The sequence below is a fragment of the Ictidomys tridecemlineatus genome, chromosome 2 (genome assembly GCF_052094955.1).
Source record: "Ictidomys tridecemlineatus isolate mIctTri1 chromosome 2, mIctTri1.hap1, whole genome shotgun sequence".
Lineage (NCBI taxonomy): Eukaryota > Metazoa > Chordata > Mammalia > Rodentia > Sciuridae > Ictidomys > Ictidomys tridecemlineatus.
The window spans coordinates 135,915,721-135,932,747 of NC_135478.1; the positions used below are offsets into that span (position 1 = coordinate 135,915,721).

The 17,027-nt window shown below is 36.6% G+C and overlaps 1 protein-coding gene across 6 annotated transcripts in view; it reads right to left on the reverse strand.

Moving 5' to 3' along the window:
• Positions 1-17,027, reverse strand: part of Sugct (succinyl-CoA:glutarate-CoA transferase) — a 679,655-nt gene that overhangs the window by 239,443 nt on the left and 423,185 nt on the right. The window contains exons 13-14 of one of the 6 annotated variants that reach the window (XM_078039836.1): positions 3,280-3,364; positions 2,572-2,681 (exon numbers count right to left, since the gene is read on the reverse strand). The exons of the other annotated variants lie outside the window; for them this stretch is intronic. Of the exons in view, the coding sequence (XP_077895962.1) occupies positions 3,323-3,364 (42 nt within the window). The 3' untranslated portion in view covers positions 2,572-2,681; positions 3,280-3,322. Of the gene's footprint in view, positions 1-2,571; positions 2,682-3,279; positions 3,365-17,027 lie in introns of those variants that run through there. 6 annotated transcript variants of the gene reach the window in all.

Consider the following 17,027-nt stretch of genomic DNA (forward strand, 5'->3'; position numbering starts at 1 on the left):
GACCCAGGGCTCTGTGCCCAGAACAACCCTAAGGATCATTATTCATGCAGACCATAATTATTAGAACCATCTAAACCCAGAAGAAAATATCAAGTGACTTGACTTACTCTCCTACTTTCTAATCATAAAAGCATTATTCATTATATAGGAACTTAATTTAATATCTCTCTCTCTCTCTCTCTCTCTCTCTCTCACACACACACACACACACACACACACACACACACACACATATATACTCTTATGGAAAAGCTACTGTTTTTACTCTTTAATACCAGATTTCACACATCCTCCATTTGGTTAAAAGAAGATTCGCACAAAGTAACTTTTCTTAGATGTGTAGGGATCCAGATTGAGTCTGAATGGGAATTTACATAAACCTCAGGAGTGAGTAGATAAGAACTATAGCTTTTATTCCTTGTTTGTTGGAATTTTTTGCTCTCATTTGTTACAGCGAAGAACAGAACAGACTGCTTCTACTTCAGGTATGGGCCCTAGTACTAGTCCTATGAGGAAAAAAATATAGGTAAAGCTGAGAGCCATAGGCTTTGACTTGGACAATGGAGCTCCGGGGTTCAACAGATGAAGCACAGCTACTAAATGGAAGAGAAGCATTCTCATTTGTATAGAATCCAACATAGCTTCTCTACAATGAGAAATGCAGGGACCTCAGCACTGTAAGGGGCCTTGAAAGAACTTTAAGAGCATTTGGTGCCAGATTTTGGATGTTGGCACCAGTTTCAAGAGAAAACCCCTGTGTCCATAGAAGGCACCACCCCTCATTGGTTTTTTGGATTTGGATCCCAGTAAGGGAAGCTAGAGTGGGAAAAATAAGAAAGAACTGCTTAAAATACAGCTAGAGGTCTAGAATTACACTAACTAGTACAGATACTATTACTATTTGTTATGTATTATCCACAAACTGGTAAGCTTGAGAGACTTGGTTTAAAGATTAAAAGCAATTGAGATTTAAGTTTGAGTTTTAAGCAAGAAAATCTGAAGGGCAATTTGGGGGAAAGAAAAAGAAGACTCATAATCAATATGGTTACTTATATTACTCAGAATCATGCACATACAGGAAGTCTTGTAAAACGAATCCATCCTCAGGAGGATTGAGTGGGCTTCCAAGGGACCAGCTTGGTGCTGAAGTGAACATGACCCCCAAAGCAAAGACAAGCAAACCATGCAATTTGATGTAAAAAGCCTGCCTATCATCTCTCCTCCCACGCTTCATTTCCTCAACTTAAAATAAAAACATTCCGTACCCTCCAATTTATAGTCAACAATCTAATTTCCTAATTAATGAGAATGCACAAGCTACCCACAAACTTTGCAGAAAACTCCCCCAAGCCTGTGTATCCTGTGGCATGGATAACAATGGGTAGCCAGCAAATCTCAAGCTGGCTGGCCTTAAAGTGTTGGTTTTAATCCCCCTCTCCCTGGTCTGACCACAAAGCATAGCTGCTTCCTGTGGCATATGAAATGGGTGGCAGGAACAAGAGACAGCATTTTATTAGGGAGGAAGTTCTTAGGAAGGCAAGCTACCTTGAGGTTTCCCTTACAATCCCAGCTCTACGGTCACCACAATGTTTAGAATTATGGATGGAAAAGGAGATGACCTTGGAGATGATGGACATGATCTCTTTCAGAATCATTATTTCTTTGTCTGAATTTTAAAAGCCCAATATGAATTTTAAAAGCCCAATATGCTTCCTCTCTCTAACCCAAGGTAACAATTCTAGGAGTCATGTGTCCCACATAAGGTTTAGCAATTCACATTCTGTCTCCAAGGATGCTGCATTTAGGATAGTAGCTGTCATTCTCTGGTGGAAGTTGCCATCTGATTTACTGTCTTGTTGTCTGAAATAATATCTATAGATATTTCCCACTGCCCATGCATCCTGACAAATACGATTGCTATCATCCACCCTCACCTGCTCAAACCATTCTATATTACTTATATCCTTAACACTTTTCATGTGTCCATTTTCAGTCCTTCTCCCTGTACTTCCTTTCTCCAATTTTCTAATAAGAAAAAAAATCTTATTGTTGGAGGCCAAAAATCAATGGTCACCTCTATAAATCTTCCTCCAATTCAAAAGAGCATCAGTCACTCTGATAATGACATGTCAGGTTAACATGTTTGAATTAATTGTGTATCTGTATGTCTATCTACATGAACCATTGATTTATTCCTTTTTGGTGGCAAAGACTATTAGAATCTCGCTGATGGATCATCTGTTCTAAATAGGGTCCATTGACTGAATAAAGCAATAAGCACCAGAAGTTTCCATCATGGCCCAGAATTCAGGAGATAGACATGGTTCCATACAGTGAGTGCTGGGGTCCATATACCCTTTCCTACTGTGTAATTTGGGCAGTAGCTAAGGATGAAGGCATAAATTTAATAGTTGTTATCTTGGCATGTGGCCCTACCTAGACCCAGGCAGAGATCTGTATCTTCTAGGGTATGCATCATCATGTTAGCAGACAAAAAATGATTCATCTGTGAGAAACCATGGGCACACTACATGGCCAACATCAGAGTAAAGGCAGTACTTGACTGATAAGGCACTTTAACTTTTTTTAATGATCATTTTGGATATAATAAAATCATGGAATTTTTTTTTGACAAACTGATGCAGAGGGAAGATGATAATGTTAAGGTTTCCAAAGATTACCTGGAAAAATAAAAGAAATATCACCTCTTTGAGTCAGAACAAATAAATTATGTTATAGTGACAACAATCCCAATCTCAGTGACTTAAAATATCAAAGGTTCTTTTCTTATCAATGCTAATGTCAATAGAGGACTCTGCTTGTCTTAATCACTCAAATACACAGGCTGATGGAGAAGCTACGATCTTAAGCATTTACCCATCCACCATGCCAAAGAAAGAGTGTTCAGTGTAGGGTCTCAGATGGAGATTAAATACTGTGGCCTGGAAATGACATACACCCTGTTCTCAGCACTTTGGCCAAATCTAGTCACATAATCCCATCCCACCATACGGAAAGCCAGGAAATGCAATCCTATCATGTTGCCAGGAGTCAAAATCTGGAAATATTTGGTAAACAGCACTGATGACTACCACATGACCTTATTTGTACCCCAAGCTTATGAAGTAGATCACACTTATTACAATAAATTGAATTGCATTTGACTGAAAGAGATTTTTCTTTTGATTTAGTTTCAGTGAATGAAATGGACATTGTATATAGCTATTGTGAGAATCTCTGTTCAGTCTGAAAGATTCTAGAAAAAAAAATGATTGAAACCTGAAGTTGTACAACTGCACGATGACATCTCCAAGAGCTTTTGTCAAGGAAGCCAGGCCAACCAATTCTTCATTTGATAAATATACTGTAAAAAAATTAATCTACTGTAAATATATTTGATAAATATACTGTAAAAAAGTCAGATTTTTATATAAGGTTTTTGTTTTATTTTGAAGGAAGCAGAATCTGGAGGAAAACAGGGATCAATTAGAAGAGCAAAAAAAATGAGACCTATTCCCTTAATACCTGCCTGCTGTGTAACTTTGAAGAGTTCCTTAAGTCTTATGCTTCAGTATTTCTAATCATAAAGAGACAAATAGATTTCATTCAAATATCAACTAATCACTTACCTTCCACTGGATGGATGCCTATACCTGGTTGCATAGGTAATACAGAAAATAAGGGGGAAAATACATGATACTTGACTTATGAATCTTATCTATTTGCCAGTAGTGATAGAAATCACTTGATTCTAAACAATAAAATGTGTTAATGCAAGTATGGATAGACATTATATGAAAATTAACACGACTTCCACTAATCTGCTATATCCACTGCTACAAGAACCCCTTAAGGATGGTTATTAATAGAGAAGGCAAACGATAGGAAAGGCAAGGAATATAAAATATAAATATAACATCCCATGCATTAGATGAAAGATGATCTTCGTCCATCTCCATTTCCTGGACTCCTAGTGTTCAATGAAACACATGTTGAGATATTAGAAATAAGTCAAGTCAAATCTGTCAAATAGTGTGTGGCCCATTTATGGAAGTGAAGTGTCATGTTTTCTTGAATAGCTTATAGAGTCTTCTTGGGTTCCCCATATAGTTCCTAGGTATTCAGCTTACAATAATTTGCTTCAGTCTTAGTAATCCAATTTCCTAAGCATCATAGGAAAATTTACATTGCAACATCAATATATAACCAAACACTCTGTGTACATTCAGAAAAGCACTTTTATCTGAGAAGTTTTATCAGAGAAGTTTTATCTGTTCCTACCTGGTCCTGTTAATATCAGCAGAACCAATGTGGTTTCTAAAGACATGATGTTTTTCCAATGCCTATTGTAGTTTTATTTCCTTTTTTAAAATATTTTTATTGGAATCAGTGAATAAACTATTAAAATACAAAGGACTCTTTCAAAGCTACAAAGGAAATGTGCAAAAAAACATGAAAAGGCTAAAAAATTATTTCTAAATTGAACAGTTTGTTTTATTATTAACAATAACAATAAAGTAAGTCACACAGCTCATAAGTCCTCCCAGATGAGACATCTGCGGGATTCACTGGTTTGAAAAGAAACTTAGCTTATAAACATGTCAGCCATGTTCTAAGTAAAATGAAGATTTCGCACTATAGGGGGATGTGACTATTTGTTCCTCAACATGTGCAAGATTCAGTGCTATTTTAAGATGTTTTTGCTTCCAAGTAAATGTGACCTTTTTTTTTTTTCCCATCAGCTTAAGGAGGAACAAAGGTACCCATAATAGCTCTTGATGAATACAATTTGCTTAAGCCCCTGAATTTAAGGTTATAAGACACCAGACACAATATCTAAATCCTACCCTGCTCACAGGTGTAACTAGCCTGCTACCCTTTAACATTGTTTAGCAAAGACAATCTCCATATTCTGGTTACCAATTTGCCCTAAAATGAGTAGAGATAGTTAAGTGAGTAAGGGAGTGAAGCAAGAGCTGTGACTACTTCCTGCCCTTACACTAAAAAGGTATTTTGTTTTTCTTTCTGTGGCAAATTGTGGGGAAGATGGGGAGGGGGTGTGACTAGTAGCCCACAGACATACACTAGGGAAGGGAGTGGTCAAGGTTTCCCTTTTTCTGTGCCTCTGTTCAAGGAGCAACTTGAGGATGCTTGACTCGTGCTTTGCCTCTAAATGTTGTCAGCTGTATCAACTTCAACTTGTCAATTAAAAGCTCAAAACTTCTATGGAATGTCTTTCAAACTTTCCTGGCTTTACTCCAGCCTCTGTTCATAGCAGTAACAGATTTTTAACAATATATTACAGCAGAAATTAAAGAAACATTTCGTCAGACTTCCACAGATGGAAAGAGGAGAATGGAAGGAACATGGCCTTTAGTTTCATGTAGATTCATCACCTAATAGCCTTCTGACCTATGCCAAATAACTTCACCTTTTTTAAGGAGCTCATTTTAATCAACCATAACATGAAAGATCATAGTCTTATTACAGAGTTTTAGCAGATGCTAATATAAGATATTTTAAATTACCTGGCATATTATAAGGTTTACATTTTTTGGTTTCTCTCTTGAAATATTAAGTAAATGGCGAACTTTTTTATCTTGACATTCGATAAAATTCCTTGTTTTTTCATTATCAGTGCCTGTGGCTACTAAGTGAAAATGATTCAATGATTACATAGGAAAAGGGGGACTTTGTTGATACATGACTCCTAAATTACTAAAGACCCAATACTTTAAAGACATGATCTTCACAAACTTATAGAGTGGCCTGGCCTTGCTGAGGTGGGCTGGTGAAACCCACACACACATGGGGACTTGGGTTTTTCACTGTACTTTAACCAAATCAGCTGTGCTTGGTCCTTTTTCACAAAGACTGACTGTGCATAAATGTAGGATGTGGGAAATACACCAATGACGGCTTCCTGATGGATTTTCTTATTGGTGTCACAGGAGCTAACTAAAATTCTGTGAAGAGCAAAGGGATTTTCCCAGAAGGGAATAGCTATTCCCACCATGGATAATCCTGAAAGAATTTCATGGTAGAGCAGGTAAATCTGGAGCCAAGATTGGGCCCAGATTCCTAACTTAGAGGCCCCTGCTACCTGAGAGAGGCTGAGAAAGCACAGCAGCCAGCCTAATAAGAATCACAACTGGATTTGTACTTGTGCTGCAATGGAGTCTCCTCCTCTGTGCTGTCTTTTTCTGCTTTATCCCCAAATGTTACCTATATCTCACATAAAGTAATGGGATGGGCTCTGTTGGATTTAGCCAAACGCCTCACCCACATTTGGAGGAAAACAGAATATCCTTCTTTGGAAACAAAAGTATGGGGGCAGAAATTGTCACTGGGAGTACACAGTTAGCTCTGTGTATTTTCTGGAGGAACCTCTATGGGAACTGAGGTGTCTGACCTAGACAAACTCAGGGCAGAGCAGAAAGAAGTCTTGGGCATCCATGAAGTAGAAACAAGCTAACACACACCCAGCACCACCTGTGCCAGGCTCTAAATACTTCACACTCACTCATTTATTCCTCACCATAACTCTACTAGGCAGGCATGGCCACCATTTTAAACAGGAAGAAACTGAAGCATGAGGAGGATGACAAACTTGTCCCACGTAGGGTCACTCCATCTTTGAAAATATTCTTAAATTGGCTAGATCCTTAGTTTGGCAAGTAGAGTCTCCCACGAAAACAGCTGGATATGAAGAGGAAATGTGATCATATTTTTATAGTTATAGGAGAGATGACTTGGTAAAGCTGATAATATGTTGGAATTTTATATGAAATTTATTTTAAAAAATCATAATGAGATAATCGAGGCATGGTGGCACACACCTCTAATCCCAGTGGCTCAGGAGGCTGAAGCAGGAGGATCAAGAGTTCAAAGCCAGCCTCAGCAAAAGAGAGTTGCTAAGCAACTCAGTGAGACTCTGTCTCTAAATAAAATACAAAATAAGGCTGGAGATATGGCTCAGTGGTCAAGTTCCCCTGAGTTCAATTCCCAGTACTTGCCCCCAAAAGAAGAAATTTAAAAACTTAAAATTATCTTTAAGACTATTACTTGTTTTTACTGATTTTAGAATAGTGTTCTTGAACTTTCTTAACCATGAAACCACTCAGACAGGACACTCTTGGGGACAATAACTATAACCATTTCCCTTGGAGAATGCACATTTCCTGGTCACGAATAAAAATCCATCTACTGGCCTGAAATCAGCACACGAGAATAATATCCTTTGACTATACTTACTTCCCATGCCTGTTGCGGGGCATATAGGAGGGTGTGGGTTTGAGGAGGAAAAGAAGAGAAATAGCTAAGCAAGAAAAAGGGAAAAGGGCTCCTGCTAAGATCCCGTAAGTCCTAGGCCTTGGGCAGGACAGAATTGTGTCATTCAGATCCTTCCCTGGTCTGTACTCCTAGTCTACTTTGGCCTGTGTAGATCCAAATTCTTATCAATCCCATTGGACTTGTGCCTACCTACCTCCCGCTTTATGTTCTGCCAGCCACTCAATATCTGGCCCAGAGCTATGCTTTCCTCATAGACCCTGATCTAGACTGATCACCTGGCTTTTATTTGTGACCTTAATTACAAGCAGGATATTTCGCTTAGCTCCTTAGAGGGACTTTTGATATAAAAGTGTTGAAATGTTAAAATCACTTTATAATCCATTTATAACTGATAATTATGAGCAAGAGACACCCCTGAACTGCAGTTACCATTCCCAGGATCCAGACATGAAGAACAGCAATGAGCTGAAGAACCCCCTCTTACCTCCTTGATCATGAGAAAGAAAAATGAAAATAACCATTAAATTTCTACTGCTTTTCTTTTTTAGCACAAATCAAAATATATCAATAACAGCCATATTCAAAACGCTTACTGGTTCTAGGTAGGTACTTCCTCAACAGAACTTCAATACAACCCAAATATGGAATCTAAAAATAAATTAGAAAACCCAGGTAGCATTTTACATCTAAATTTGTAACACTTTTCCCCATATATCCATCATCCTATATGTATCTCCCAAGGTTAGCAATCTTGCATTTTATATTGTACAAAGATATCCATCCCTTTTCTTTTAACTTCTTATTTCTTTGAGTCCTTCTCTTGGTGCCCTCTGCCAACTCACTATCCATCTTCCCTGGGCTTGCAGACCCAGTCAGTAGGCCTGAGATGTACCTTCCCTTTCAGAGAACTAGTGATTGTAGGACTGCCTATTCTGTGGTCTGCAAACCCAGGGATAGCAGCTATCATTATTTTGTTTGAATTTCTGCCACAAAGGGATGAAAGTGACAATGAGACCTGAGCCCTACACTAACGGTCATCAGTTATCAATATTTAAGCTGGTCCAACTCGTGACTATGGGGATTAGCAATTCACACAAATGAAATTAGCCTTAAAGAAAATTTAACTCAACTTTTCAATAATTGTTTAAACCTGTTTGTTAATATTATTTGAGTTGACTTCCAATGTACACTTGGGTACTTCTTATCATCGGTTTGAAAATTCCATCTTTTAACAAAGTATTTTTCACACAATATTTTGTGGAAAGACATAATTAGAAAAGGACAAAGAATTCAAAAGAATACATACAGAATGCCTCAGGTAGATAAAAATATCTTTTAAAAACGCAATTTTGTCAAATTTACCACTTTATTCTTTGGTTTAAGTTTTCAATAACCATCAAAAAATACATTTATGGAGATGTTAATATTGCCATAATACAATCAAAAGTTAATAAATTCTCCCATCTTACATTTAATCTCACTCTCCCTATGTATCTACTATGGTCTGAATATGTTCCCCCCAAATTCATGTTTTGGAAACTTAATCCCCAATGCAACAGTGCTAGGAGTGTTCAGGTGATGAGAGCAGAGCTACAATGCCTATGCAATAAAGGATTGCCAAGGTGGGTTGCTCTCTCCTGCCCCTCTGCCATGTGAGAACAAAGAGTTCCTCCCTCTCTTTTCTGGTCTTTTGACATGTGAGGATATGACATGTCTCTCCTCTGAAGGATGCACCTGGCCAATGTCTCAATCTTATACTTCCTAGTCCAGAACTGTGAAAGAACAAATTTCATTCTTTACAAATTAACAGGTCTCAAGCATTCTGTTATAGCAGAACAAAATACACCAAGACAATAGCTTATTGGGAAATTACAAGAAGAAAAATAAAGGTGGTACACATAGAAATATTACCTGGGATCATAGTCTTAACAACATATACATAAAGACAGATAAACACACAACATACACATATCTAGTTACAAGATTACTGAAGAGTGACAAGTCAACCATGACACCAGTTACTGGTTTTCTTTCCATTCAAAAAGTTATTTTATTGGTATTATTTAAATTATGTCATTACTTGAAATGTACTATATGTAGATGTATGCTTAACTATACAATTATTTTCTATCCAGCAAAAATATCAGATATCAATTTTCTCTGCAAATGTATGCCTGATAATACTCAAGATTCTAGAGAAAATGATAAGCAAATGACTAAAGATAAAATCAAGGGGAAAGAGCAATATTTGTTCAGTGTATTACAGCCTTCAAAGTGTTTTCACATTCATTACCTCAAATTCCACATTAATAAATGCAGTCCATTCAAAGAATAACTTATTATCTAATTTATACTTTCCCTCGTGAGACTATTGAAGATTAACCAGGAATATTGGCATACTATTATATGTGATGTTAATAAACCAGGGAAATTCTTAAAGCAGAGAATCAAGTAAAATTCTTAAATCACAATCATTAGTAAATCTTTTTTGTAGTTATTTATTGACAGTAATAACTCTTAAACATAAAACCCTAATCATTAGAAATGTATGGAAAATTTACAACTCTTGTGTTACCTCTTCTATTATAAAACAGATAACACCTTATCTGCTTGCAGACAATAAATTGGGCCAGATAATAACTTCAAGTCTCTTCTGCCTAAAATTATATGAATCTATGGTTATATGAACACTCAATAAAATTAGTGAAAATGGAATCCTACAAGGCTTTTAGATAATTAATTCTGCATGCCAATTTTCTTGGAAATAAAAAGGAGGAAATCAGTATATGCTAAAAGATATCAATTGTACTATTGTCTCGTATAAGTGGATTATTGTAAAAATGAAAATTTCATTATGTATTGAGAAATCCTAAAGCAAGCTTTCAAAGAGGCTGATGACCTCATGTGATAGTTATTTTTCATTTAAATAAAAATAAAAGGAAAATAGGATAAGTCATATAACATCTTACCATTCAGATTTAATTAAAATAACTCTTCCTCCTCCATCTCCACCCTCTTTCCTTTGCCAATGGCAAATAAACATCAAGTTGAACGAACATTTACTGTGTCAACTCATGTTAAATACAAATTTAACTGTTTTAGATATATGCACACATATATCTGTCTCTTTTTTGAGGCTTTAATTCCTACATCATTTTCTCTTAAACATGCTGTATATCTACATACCATAAACATGAGAATTTTTGGACCCAAAAATTATAATTATTTATTTTTCAAAATAATCTGAATTATAATAACTAACCATATTCCTGCAGTCTTTGTGAAAATAGACTTGCATGTACTTTAAGTTTCTGTTTTTCAGTAAAGTTTATTGAAGTACAGCTTACATTCAGTAAAATTCATCCATTTCAGTTCATAGTTCTGTGAATCTTGAAAAATGCTTAGTCGTGTAACTACCATATTATTGAGATATAGAATATTTCCACCTCTCCTGAAAAAAAAAATTTGTATTTCTTTGTAATCAAAACCTGCCCTTTACTCTCTCAGTCCCTGGCAACTACAGATATGTCTTTGGTCTTTTCTGAAATATCATCTAATGGAATTACATATTATATAGTCTTACATCCAGCCTGTTTCACTTAGCACAATGCATTTGGAATTTATCCATGTTGCTACACATATTTATAGTTCTGTTCCTTTCATATTACTAAGTAGTATTCCATTGATCAGATGCATTCTATTGTTTACCCATTTACCAGTGAAGGGCATTTGGGCTATTCCCTATTTACAAGTCTTTCTTAACATGGAAAATCATAAGACAGCATAGTATGTTAGCTGAAAGCTTAGCTCTTTTTAAAAAAACAGAGAGAGAGAGAGAGAGAGAGAGAGAGAGAATTTAATATTTATTTTTCAGTTATCGGTGGACACAACATCTTTGTTTGTATGTGGTGCTGAGGATCGAACCCGGGTCGCATGCATGCCAGGCAAGCGCGCTACCGCTTGAGCCACATACCCAGTCCAGCTTAGCTTTTTGAACTAGGCAGATTTATGTTCAAATTCCAGGTCCAATATTAACTCGTACCCTTAGACAAATCATTTATATTTTCTTGAGTAATAATATTGCTGTTAAGATTAAATTAGTATGTTTTGTATCAATCAATGGCTGCTGTTGTTACTGTTATCACTAGTTCTCAAACCCTGCTCTATCTCATCTTCAAAGTGGTCTCAAATATAACATTGTCAATCACCTCTGAGTTTCTGCTATATTTCTTCCTTAAATATCCTTTTCTCTGTTTACCATCTTCCAATTCCAAATTCATCTTCTTCCATTAGCACTTGCCTAACTTGTATTTCATACTTATATTTCCCCTTTCTGCATTCCTATAGCATGCACTATCCAATCTTGTAGCCACTATCTATGTGAGGTTTTTAAAATTTAAAGTATTTATAGTTAAATAAAATTTAAATCCAGGTCCTCAGTCATAGTAGCAACATTTCAAGTACTCAGTAACAAAATGTGGCTAGTGGCCACCATTTTGGGCAATGAGGATATAGAATATTTTGATCACCACAGAAATTTCTATTGTAAAATATAGCACTTTAACTTAAAGTTCTACTTAGAACTTGGTTACATGATATAGTCTTATCTGTGCCCATAGTCTTATATCCCATGCAAAACGAATAGCAGACACTAGCTGAGCTTCTATTCTGTGTAAGACACTGCTAGTGACAACTTAAGTCATGATACAACATCTTCTGGGGGATCTTGAGCCACGTGGACAATAAATATAAAAGGAAATTTCAAGAAGAAATAATTACCAAAAGTCTGGCTGATTAGAAAAAAAAAATTGGTCATTAGAATTAAAGATTTTATGAAAAGAGGTATTCCAGGCAAGTAGAAAAGAGGAAAGATCCCTAATTTACATGTTTTTATATTCCTTCCACAGCATCAAACACAATGCTACTGAGACAGATATCAATGCAGTCATGTTACAGAAGGTGACATGTGGCAATCATGTGATGAATATACAAAAACGAAAGATATTTAAAGCAGAGCAAACTAAGTACAGATTGACAAGGGTAAATATAGAGCAAATCCAGAGGTGGAGGTGAAGGAGCAAAATCAAATCAAACTGAAAGAAACGAATAAAGGAATAGGGATCAGGTAATCAAAGTGAAACTGAGATAAACACTGGTGCAAGGAAAAAGGCAGTATCCAAAGGTTAGGAAAATGAGCCAGAAATAACTCATCACCAGAGAGACTGAAGGACAAGAAAGAGAATGTGTGCCCATACAGGAGGTGGGATTGGGGAATGCAGCCAGCTTGGGAACACTGTTCCCAAGCTATCTTTTATCCTTGATATTTCCACATGGGATGGTTTGTCTTCCTGTCTCAAATGCTCAAATGACATATGGAAGTCATATAAATCTTTTGGATAGCCTGTGTTTATTGGCTAGGGCAAGATAGCTGAAGTCTTTATATTAATATTTTTAAATCAAGTATAAATGTAGAAATCTGGAAAACTTATATTGAAGTGCAAGGTAAAAAATAACATCCTTATATTTATTAACTTTTTGCAAGGTACTTGGTGCCCTCACAGTGTCCCTCCATTTCTCCATCACCTTGCTTGCGCTCCTTTTTAGCTTGAGTGACCTGCTCAAGAATCTGGTTACAGAGACATGGTTTCAATTGCTTGTTCTTGAGATCCACCCCATGTGCTCTGCCAAAAGATCTAGAGTCACAAAACAATGTTCTTCCCAGATTTGTCTGAAGCAAATAGAAACATCAATGAAAAAGTAAATAGTTTAATGTTCAAACCTTGAATGAGAAATGAAGTGTAATTTTAGAGGAAGAGGCAAAATAATGGCAACAACAAAACTTGACAGCAATTTCACAGTGTCACTTCTGAATGTTCCTTAAAGAGATAATACTATGTACCTTATCTCACGAACCAATCCAGTTTCAACAACCATTGAGCTGGCATAAAGCTAGGACTCTTTGAGACCACAATGCACACAGAACCCCACAGGTTCAAGGATAACCCTATACAGTCACTGCCATAGTTTGGATCTTAAATGTCCTCCAAAGGCCCACATGTTAAAAGTTTGGTCCTCGGATTGGCACTATCAAGAGGTGGTGGAATGTTTAAGAGGTGAAACTTAGTGGAAAGAAGTTAGGGCCTGTCCTTTGAAGGAGATATTGGGATGCTGGTCTCTTCTCCTCTTTCTTTGTTTCCCAGGCTCTACGAGGTGAGCAGCTTTGTTCCACTACAAGCTTCCCCCCATAATGCACTACGTTGCCACAGGCTCAAAAGCAATGGGCCAAATAATCCTGGGATGAAACCTCCAAAACTGTGATCCAAAAATCAGTCTTTCCTCTTTTAAGCTAACTATCTCAGGTCTTTTTGTCATAGCAATGGAAAGCTGACTAACCCAGATCATAATGGAAAGAAAATTCATTAAGAATCCCCCATTTCTTTTTCTACTACAAGTCTTACCAGGAGGAGCCATCTACAGTCACAGAACTAAGGATCTAATTATTGCAACTGCATCTTCTCAAGAAGATTCTGAGAACCCCTGGAAAGTGACTTCAAAAACAAACCCCTTTAAATATTGTGAAAGGATTAAGTCATAAAATTGTTTTTGGTATGCACTTGCATTAGAAGACCCTAGTGTTCTAATTTTCTATTTAAACAAGAATGTTAGGAGTTCCTTCTGAGAGGAAGTAGAATGCCAGAGTGTCCTGGGAAACAAAAATCATTAATATCACCCCAGAGACAGATGGCTATAATGGCAGGGGGAGAGTATCTAGAGTAAATGCTTTGCCACAGTTGGAACTCATGGCACTGTAAAGAGAGGACAGGGCTTAGATCATGACACATATTCCAGTCCTAACACTATCATTATCTAGCTGGATGACCTTAGTTTAATCCCTTAATTTTCTCCTGTCATCAGTCTATTCTTCTGTAAAATGGGATAACACATTCCTTAACCACTTTGGTAGGGTGCTGTGACAATCAAACTAAATAATGGCTGGGAAACTGCTTTGTAATCTGCAGATCTCTTTGCACATGGGAACTATTATCCCTAAAACAATGGTTCTTGGAGTTCACTTAGCCCAGGGTTTTCCAACTGCACTTCTAAAAGAACATTTTTGGAGCTACTCGAATGAAGATGTAGACAAAATATGAGTATCTGTTTTCTGATTCTTTTTTTCTGATCCAAAGAACTTGCTTCCTTTCACAGATTTAGCTCTTTATGTCATTAACTAAATTTAAATCATGCCTAAAGACTTACTTGTTTGGCAGCACAGTTTCATATCCTGTTTGGTTTAATTTTTAAAATTCTTTTGTAAAGCACTCCAAGATGTTTGCATGAAGATCACTCAACAAACGGAAGCCTCTCTTGAATACACACACAAGGACACACCCACATCAATGGGAAAAAAACATAATACAGACTCTTGTTAACTTGGTAAAACAAGTCCACAGAAAACAGTTGCTAAAATTAACCTTCATTGACACAATGTATGGCCATTTCTTAGCTGAGAGATCCTCAACTTCCTCAAACCAACTGGAAAGGTTAATATGATCTTGTAAAATGCAAGTCCACCAGTTCATACAGAGAGAAAATTTAAGTATATAGTTTAAACTAGACACAGTACTTTCCATGAAGCAGGCATACTGGCAAGAGAAAATTCCCTAGCGTTTCAACATTTATCGAGAGACTAACCATCAGATCCTGAACTGTGTTACATAAACACAATACCCTTATTGTTAGCAGCTGTTCATTGGTCAGCATTGCACAACCGACCAGGTGCATGGCAGGATGGAGTTTTGTCTTTATCCAAAGATTCAGGGTAGATGGGCTTGGGACTTACTCTATGATAGAAATACATTTGTTTCAAGCCATTAGGATTACTTTGCCAATTTACGCATACATGGTAGGAATTAAAGCATGCTGCAGATACCAAAAGAGCCATTGCTTTCATTTGAAAACATTCTTTTCTATTTCTATTTTGAGTATTTAAGAACTAATTTTAAACTTGGCCCTGTGGATGGATGTAAAGGTCAAATCATTGACCTAGTCTCAGTCAAGATCATCAGACAATTCCAGGGAAGATAAATTTGAATTATCAATGGCAAAGTCATTTAATTTTTTTCGTTGCTGTTAGAACTTTATTATTTCTTTATTAATTAATTTGTTTGTTTGGTTTTTAGATGTGGTGCTGAGAACCGAACCCACTGCTTCACACATGCCAGGCAAGTGCTCTGCCACTGAGCCAGAGCCACAGCACCAAGACATTTAATTTTTAATGAACACAAATTAATCATTAGAAACATGAAAGAAATACTTATTCATACAGAAGAGTTTCTAGAGTTTGAAAAACAAAAAAAGAAAATAATCCTACTGCTTATATTATGAAAAAAAATTCTTTTGCTTGAAGATTATGTTTCCTGTTGTTTTATTTCCCCAGCCTAGTCATGCAAGAGGAGGAACATTTACTTCTGTGCCCAACAGTCTCCTGTTTTTAGTTTCATAGACCAATTTTTACAAACATGGAGAGGTGATTTGAGATCCTTGAGATTCTTCTCTGCTTACTTTCCTGGAGGACTTTTCTTTCCCCAGCATAAATGGCAAGCTGAGCAGAATCTCCCTTAAGTGGGTAGGTCCTATTTGTGCTACATCTTGCAGAAATTATTCAAATATTCTAACCTGTGGGTGTTCCTACTTCTTGTTTCCTGTGCAAATATAGTTTTTTTATATGATACATATCAGCAAAAAGATTACACTCACACACATGCATCATTTGAGAGACAGGGTGTTAAATGTGTGTGATAAAAAGAACATTCTTAAAACAAAAGTAAATTGATCCTGTTTTCAAACTTCCTACACAATTACCATATTTTAGGAAAAATTAATTACCATGTCTTTCCCCCAAAATACAATAAAAATTTGAACCATTTATTGTCCCTCTTCTGCATTTGGTTTTAGAAATAAAATATGTCAAGTTTATAGATTTTCTGGAAACCCAAAATGCAAAGCACTCTTTGGCTGCCAAACTCTTTCTAGGCCTGAATGTCACTTAGCTGCCCCACCTGCCACCTGAACTATGTCCTCACATCAGTCTCTCAGAGCATCATTTTCATTCCTGCTTTACATGCCTGTGATTATAGAGTTTTTAATGCCCTATCTATTCCAGATAATTATAAATTTTAGTTGATTTTATACTTAGTACCTATCAGTACCCACACATAAGAGACATACGATAAGTATGTATTCAATCAATGATTAAATAAATAGTAAAACAGACAACAGGGTTTTCATATGAAGGATTTTTTTGTTTGTTTTTTTGGTACTGAGGATTGAACTCAAGGGCACTTAACCACTAAGCCACATCCCCAGACCTTTTGTCATATTTTGTTTAGTGACAGGGTCTCACTGAATTGCTTAGGTCCTTGCTAATTTGCTGAGACTAGCTTTGAACTTGCAATCCTCCTGCCTCAGCCTCCCAAGCCCACTGGGCTTACAGGCGTATGCCACCATGCCTGGCTAAGGAGTTGTTTAATGAAGTAAAATACAGGGTCATAAAACACCTAAACTGTGTCTAGCTGGTGAAAGAACATTTTCAAGTAAATCTACAGTTATACATTAAGAAAAGTCCTGTGCTTTTCTCCTTCCCCACTACATTTGAATTCCTCTACTTAGTGAGGTCACAAATAAGCTGATTTCTTAAGCTCGAAGCAAAGCACAAGGCCAGGCTAGATGCACTA